This window comes from Anneissia japonica, unplaced genomic scaffold (assembly GCF_011630105.1).
Source record: "Anneissia japonica isolate Jap-2015-1 unplaced genomic scaffold, ASM1163010v1 scaffold287719_len1884721_cov185, whole genome shotgun sequence".
Taxonomy (NCBI): Eukaryota; Metazoa; Echinodermata; class Crinoidea; order Comatulida; family Comatulidae; genus Anneissia; species Anneissia japonica.
Window position 1 is genome coordinate 1,091,352 of NW_022715822.1, and position 8,000 is coordinate 1,099,351.

The 8,000-nt window shown below is 34.6% G+C and overlaps 1 protein-coding gene across 1 annotated transcript in view; it reads right to left on the reverse strand.

Moving 5' to 3' along the window:
* Window positions 1-6,713, reverse strand: part of LOC117109429 (coiled-coil domain-containing protein 63-like) — a 10,252-nt gene extending 3,539 nt beyond the window's left edge. Inside the window, exons 1-8 of the mRNA XM_033251784.1 lie at window positions 6,577-6,713; window positions 5,151-5,223; window positions 4,515-4,614; window positions 4,034-4,164; window positions 2,959-3,140; window positions 2,115-2,228; window positions 1,535-1,793; window positions 933-1,150 (exon numbers count right to left, since the gene is read on the reverse strand). Of these exons, the coding sequence (XP_033107675.1) occupies window positions 933-1,150; window positions 1,535-1,793; window positions 2,115-2,228; window positions 2,959-3,140; window positions 4,034-4,164; window positions 4,515-4,614; window positions 5,151-5,223 (1,077 nt within the window). The 5' untranslated portion in view covers window positions 6,577-6,713. The remainder of the gene's footprint in view (window positions 1-932; window positions 1,151-1,534; window positions 1,794-2,114; window positions 2,229-2,958; window positions 3,141-4,033; window positions 4,165-4,514; window positions 4,615-5,150; window positions 5,224-6,576) is intronic.
* Between the last annotated feature and the right edge of the window lie 1,287 nt (window positions 6,714-8,000).

The following is an 8,000-nucleotide window of genomic DNA, read 5'->3' on the forward strand; positions in this document are numbered from 1 at the left end:
AATTTTACACAAAATAATTATGATATTATGTAAAAAATTAAAATCCAATTCGGCTTTGTTCAAACGAAGAGTAATCTTTTCATATTTCCTTAATAAAGAAACTGGTAATCTTCTTGAACTGAAATCCTTGATAATAGAACCAAATTGACGTAAGTTGACAAAAAATACAACGCATTTTAAAAATAACACAAAAGATTTAATGGCAGACATGTTTCGGGTTACCTTCAACCCATCATCAGTTAACAAAAAACAAAACAGAAATGAACCAAATACTCTTGTAGACTATATGTATATAGGCAATTATCATGCTGAATATTAAAGAGATAGATTGATTTGTTTGACAATAAGTTTGACCAACTATAGTAACTCTAAAATCTGGACTAAGTGTAGCTAATTATTATTCTGAATATATAATTGAATACCGTGATTTGTTTAACCAAAGGTTAGTAAAGCAATAGTAAGTCTATAATATGGACAAGTGTAGCTAATTGTTATGTAGAATATATAATCAGGTACATTGATTTGTTTGACTTGAAGAATTATCAGTACATAGTGAGAGCAGGGCAAAACACTAAACTACTGAAGGGGACGTGTTTCTGATTTGAATTGCTCTGCTGCAGGCAATATTCTATCCTAGGGAGCCTAGAGCAATCTACGTATGTATCTCATTATCTTTCATGTATTTTATTTTGACTGTTATTTTTTGGGGCTACAGTTTGAACCGTGCCACTCAAATCAATAAATATTTGTATACTACTGTATTGTAATCCCAGGGGTATTACTGAAATCAAACACTGACTTTTGCTTACTAAATATTTAACATTTGCATCAGTAAATTGCACTCCCTAAAACTAAATTAAATTAAATATGACCTACAGAAGTATCACTAACAACAAATATTTAGGCTTTAAAATTTCTAAAATAACACTGACCTCAACAATTTGATCTTGCAGTCTTTCAATTTCATTATTCTGCTCATTTAAGTAGTTGAAGAGAGCGAAGTTGCCGTCCTCGACTTCAATAAACTTGTTCACTAACTTGTTCAAGTCTTCCTCGCCAGTGATCTCGGAGATCTTCTGGAATGCTTCTTCATAAGCTTCGATAGAGTCTTCCTGGCGCTCTCTGCGACGCCTTTCATCCTCTTCAGCCTCTGAAATATTCACCATTATATATTTATAATACATTGCTTGATAACAGCATCTGCATAATTAAGCAAGTAGTAATATTAGTAGGCATACAGTAAAAACCCTTAATGACAAACCCAGCTTTTGCACATTCTAGATTTTTATGAACAAAAAGCCTGTATTTCAAGAAAAATGTTTTACAAACTAAGTTTATGATAGTTCAACTTCACAAAATGTGTTGACAGATTGTAACTTTGTAATTTTACGACATGAAAATGTTGTTTTGGACATCTTTATTAATACATGTCTTGTTGTGAACGCATCAAAAGCAGCCTATGCATTCACCTGGCCAAATTACTATTTATTATAACCTATTATTAGTTTGAGTACACGTCAATTATCATATTTACCTCGTTTCTGTCGCAGTGCAAGCAACCGTTCGTCCTCCTCTCCTCTCTCTTTACTCTTGATCATCATGAAATCTTTCAGTTGGCGGTCGTGGTCAATGATACGCTGCAGTTCTTTCATCTCGGCCTTGTGTTGTGCACAATCCTTATCCGCTTTGTCCTTGAGTAGAATTATTTTAGCCTGTGCTTCATCTCTTGCATCGTATGCTTGAGTAGACTGGTCGATGACCTCCCCAATTTGCTGACGAAGGTCGTTACTTTCCTGGATCGAACAAAATACGTACAATTGTAGAATTTTGAACATGTTCAAAGAATTGCAGCAGCGCAGGTTATCATAAGCAAAATCCCAATGAGTGAGACCAGCTTTAATTTATACATCATCACATCATCATCACCTCCACCATGCCCACCAGAATTTAAACTTTGACCAATATAAGTGCAACTACTATATTAAAAAGAGTGTGCACGAGGCCAAGCAAATAAATACCATTTTATAAATTGTTGTAATTCTTTTTGAATTTTTGGTATACAAACTAACAGTTATTTCATCAAACAATAAATCCCACAGCTACAGTGCCCTTACCTTTTCAAGTTTCTTGCGAATATTCTCAAAACGTGTTCTCTCCACTCGAAGGCTATCAATTTTGTCTCGGAATTCAGCATTTTCTGTAAGCATGGCGTTAAATTTCTCATTTGCCTGCAAAGAATTCAAAAATTAATATAAACACAGAATCACTCAAAATAAGTCTGAAGCAAACATTTGGTGCTGGATGCATTCTACAAAGCAGGTTCTCAAACAGAGTTGCAACCCATTGGGTCATCAAATAAATTAGAGGTTCGCAAGCCTCTCTAAGATTCTATATCCTGCTAAAATTGCTGTAGTAAAGGCAGTGGATTTTAAGTATCATTTAAAATTTGTACTTTTTTTACCAGTTTCTGGCCCATTATGAGTATCTGATTTCATGTAGTTTAACTCTATTTTTATACTGTACCACTGTTATATTTTAGTAAATTTCTAACTTGCTTATTGCGGCAATACAGTATGCTTAAATTCTGAACGCCCTTTACTTCTTTACATTCCACATTTGAGATTTGAATTTGTATAATCAGATGTTATTTCTTCACAAAGTGTCAACATTTTCAAAAAACGTCTGAAAGCCCACCTGTTCTCAGAAGCAAACTTTATTAATGAATGCCTGTGCTATATAAATGCATTTGATTGATTGATTGATCAATTGATTGATTGATTGATCTGATAGTAATTGTTAAAGTCAGAGCCAAAAAAACTGAAACTAAAACAATCCTGGGAAGTGGGTTGTTGGATAAGTTTGACAATCCCTACTTTACAGATCATTTTCATGATTGAGGTACCAAAGGAAAAAAATGCTTTAGCAGGCCCGAGTGTGAGAACAACATGCTACCCTTACTTGGTGTAAACGGTTCTCTTTGATGCGGATTGCCTTCTGAGTTTTCGTAGTGTGCTGCTGGCTGGCGTGAACGCCGCCCATTCTCTTGTGCTGGCTGTGAATCTCGCGCTCTTTTTCTCTCATCATTCCGTCCAGTTCTTTCTGTCGATTCTTCTCATCACTGATCATGTTACGATACTCATCTTTGAAATGAATTAAAAATGCCGGATTTAAGTATTGGAAATTTAGGGAAAGATACAGAAGAGAGAAAAGCCTGACAGCATAATTTGGAAAACCAACAAAAAACATGAAACACCAGAGCAGTCACTCCACCTCCAACCTGCGCCTGGATACCGAACAAAACGCAGACGATTCCATTGTTTTCTTTTATGCTCGAGAGTAAGTTCAATGAAAAAAATTCTGTGACCTAGACTTTTGACCTTTTCTTCCCAAAACTTAATCATCTCTAATATTATTATGTTGCATTCCACTAAATTATGATGATCCCTTAGTTTTGCGCAATCATGCTAACAGACAGAAACACTTGAAAAACAGACAAACAGGGCTGACTACATAGCTTCCTTGGCTGAGGTAATTATAGAATATGATGTTACCATTTAAGGCCTATGTTGAAATACAGTACACGCTTAAGTAAATATAGCATGTTGTACATTGAGTATACAGTACATAATATACCATGCTGAGTAAAGTACATGCACAGCTCAACAACCACAGGTTTTGTTCATTGTGTATATACTGTGTTGAGTACAACACATGCACAGATATACAACCACAAGTTAAACATTGATACATAAATACTGTCTTGATTACAGTATGCACAGGCATGCACCCCCAGGTTGTACATTGGGTACAGGTTGACCTACAGTACATACAAATGATTCTACAGTATATCCAATAGGCAGGGTAGAAAGAGCTTATGTAATGATCCCCATGCGCTATAACAAAGTAGTTTCTTTCTGAGTCAAAAGTTAAGTTGCATATATCCTTCAATCACCATGGCAATTGATTATGTGTCTTGTAACTTGCTACTTATATAGCGCTTTTTCCTTGCAGTTACGATCTCTTGATAACTTACCTCTTTCCTCCAGTAGCGTCTGCAGCCTATCGATGTTACTGTCATCACGTGAGATGTTTGTGTTGCTCTCCGAAAGACGCAGATCCTTCATCAATTCACCTTTCTCTGCCTCTAAAGTCTTTATCTCTGCTCTGAAATATTTATTTATTAATTAAATAAAAACATAAATTCATTCTCAGGAAACATCAGAATAATTAAGTGTAATTATAAAACTAAGAACACCGTCTTTATATTTAAACAAATTCAATAGAGTCATATGTATTTCATATCAAGTGGATTCAACTGAGATAATAATAATAATAATAATAATAATAATAATAATAATAATAATAATAATAATAATAATAATGTAAATTTGTATAGCACCGGGATCCATCAAACAAGATTCTGATGGCGCTTGATATGTGGACCTTCTTCGCCCCTAAGGGACCCTTCATGTCTGTGCTACCCTGTGTGAGGTTGTTAGTTTTCAAGAACTTACAATTGTTTGCGGATCAGATCTTGTGACTCGATGTTGTAGGCATTCCTATCACCTTCCATAATCCTATACTGCCTCTGTAACTTCCCCAATTCATTTTCAGCTGTAAACAATATATATATATATATACATTTAACAATTAATAAGAAACACTATTTATAAAAAGAATTAAGTACGTTTTATAGCTTTTAATTAAAATTTTTTAAAAGACAATGTGTTTTTCATTAATTATCATTAAGTCCTATTAACACACAGAGGGACAGCGGCACACGACAATGATAAAGCCATTCTGCTGTGCAATGCAACCTATTTAGATTCGCATGACAGCAGTTGTAACGAAGCAGCTTTCTACATAGGGCATGACAACAGCTGTAACTTAAACAGCTTTCATGGCTTGTTCTGCAGTCTACATGCTCAGCGAAGGAGTCAGTGATTGGTCAGAATACTCTTGTCTCCCAACAGTTCTAGGAAACTTATCTGTTTTGTTGAACCAATTACAGTAGTTGCATAACTTAGCAACGGTTTCAGCAACTGTTTCGATCACTTTCTTCAGGCTAATGAACCCTTGAATGAATAGGTGGAGCAGTTGCTGAAAACATCGCTAAGGTAATAAATAGAAAAATTTAGTTTTAGTCTTACCAAGTTGTTGATCAGCATCAATATCACTTGCGTCTGAGCGACGACTTGCAGACCTTGGTGCTCCACGAGGCATCTGTACAAGTGATAAAATTTATTTTTTTATCTTGTTAAATTTACCCAGTCAGAACCAATGCTACTTTTTTGGCTCATTAGTCAGGGAGGCACTATGCTTCATAGGATTAGCCTCTCACTTTAGCCAAAGTGCAATTTAATTGGTCTAAGTGCCTAGGGCTATGTGTACCATGCCTATTACAGCAGACAGACCACAATAATGTTAACTATTACATCATGAAGCATTGCCATTTCTTGACTTTTAAAAAAAAATTAGTTTAATAGTTTAATGACTTTAAATATGCAAAAAGTTTCCAAGTGCTTTTTTGTCCATTCATTTTTGACATTTTTTCCTTTTTATCATTCATTGTCAATTTTACCTTTATGTACCTTCTTGTATTTTGTATTCTTTTTTTTTTAACTTTGGCAATGTACAGTATGTATATATTTTTTGTTATATCTGTATTTTTCAGTATTTTTATATGTACAAATAAAATTTCTTGAATCTTGAATCTTGAAAATGTCACTTTTGAAAGCATATAGAAAAATATTTTCATGTGAGTTTATGACTTGTGGATTGCAGTTTAAATCCTTAAGCAAAGCAGAAGGCCCAAAGTTGGGAAAAGCCACTATGCTTAGAGAGAGAGGGAGAGAGACTTATGTTTTACAACAGGCAAACATTCCAAATTTGAAGGAAATGAGTTAGCTTGCAGGATAATTTTTTTTTGCTCCGTGGATTTCAGGAACCGAGGAAATATTTGAAAGACTCTTGCGACTGTCTGTAGGCTTACTTATTCACAAGAAGCTTGGGGAAGCTGCTCAGTTGTTTTTTGGAATCTCTCAATAAGTCAATGAAAAAAGCAAATTGGAAAAACATGGATCCAAACTGAAATAGAATCTAGCTCACGGACCATATTCTTCTCATAAGCCTCCTGGTCTACCTAAGCTAGGCTAGGCCTAGCTAGCCTAGGCTAGGTAGGAGGGGCAAGCCAAGGCTTAGTAGGAGGCTAGGCCTAGGCCTAGGTAGTATTTTTTTTTTATTAAAAAAAAGATTGTTGGCCAGTTTCCTTGCTTGGCCTGCAGGTTAGGCAAACTAGACCTACCTAGCATAACACTAACATGCCTAGCTAGCATCCTGGCTTGATTGATGTAAGGAGGTCTCACTCACTCAAGTCTAGGCCAGGCCTAGGTTAATTTATATACTACTAGTTACTAGGCCTAGGCTATGTAGTTTAGGCCTCCCTACGCCTGTGCTAGCATGGCCTAGGGCCATAACCTAAATAACCTTCCCTGTTGATGCTTAACGTCTATTTTTATGATAGTTTATGAATATAATAAGATACACTGGAATTTACATGGTAATAATTAAGCTTACCTTGATTAGTAAATACGAATATATGTAAAGTTTCTCTTGCTATTATTATGGACTAAAAAAGAATGGCAAGCAAGCGGAGATGCAGCAACTATTATGTTTTTGCTGTGTGACTGTTGCTAAGATACAAACGTCATACTACAGGATGTACTTTGGAGGCGCTATTAATTAAAGTCAGGCTCCAGAGGAAAAAAAATTTTTGATATGTTGTAGAATGATTTTTCTAAGACAGAAAAAAGTTGTTTGACGAAAAACTGGGGAACGGTGAACGAGATACAGATTTTTTAATATTTAAAAACTGGAGGAATAAGGTGTAAAAATGGGCATTTACGCCCCTTTTCCCCCCAGTTTTTAAATATTAAAAAATCTGTATCTCATTCACCGTTCCCCAGTTTTTCGTCAAACAACTTTTTTCTGTCTTAGAAAAATCAGTTCTACAACATATCAAAAATGTTTTTTCCTCCGGAGCCTGACTTTAAACACGGAGGCGTGCATTTCAACTTGGAGTAAACTTGTGTTACTACTTTCTTATCTATTAATTAACGTCATCTGTTCCAGTTTATTATTTCATTCATTCATTCAGGCAATACAATTACAAAATTAATACAAAAACGTTACAAAGACAAGACGTCAGCAATTCACAAACATAATAAAGAAATTAAGTGAGCCAAGGACTCAAATTTAGTTTGCGACTAAAATTTAAAAACTGTCAACTTTAGGGCCTACATTACAGGACCTTCCATAAATTAAATACTTAAAATTCTCTTTAACAATTTCGTTTATTTTGTTTTTATTTCATAAAATTCATGGATAAAAACACAATAGAGTACCGAAAAGGTACTTATTTCCATTGTGGTCCAAAAATATAAAATACAGAATAAGAAACAATCAAACGAGAACTTACCAAACAATGATTCAAATAATGAATTAAAAGACTAAACAAATATAATTATACATCACTTAATTTAACGTTTCATTATAATATTCTTTATATTTATTTTTAAATACAGTAATTTAATTAAGGGTGCGCTTTGAATTGAAAAATGAAGTGAATTCCATATTTTAAATGGCTGTACTTTGACAGGTTTTTATTTTCGTCAAGTAATCACGATAATAACTGAAACGTATCAACAATTCTGTGCACAAGTTTACATTTTTACTTATCAAGCAACCAGTCTTCGATTTATGAAGGTTTGTTGTTTTTGGAGGTAAAATATGAAAAATGTTGGTAGGCCTATGCTTGTGACATTTCAGTCTATTGTTGAGGGGTGACTTTCAGGAAAGTATTTCTTACCAAGTTCAAAAACATTTTCCGACGATAGCTCTCTAACAAGTAGTGAGCACTTTCCTTGGACTATCCGGCATCTTTTTAGCTGTCGCTTATCAAATTTGTATCTACTCGGCTACCGAGATCCATATATATATAT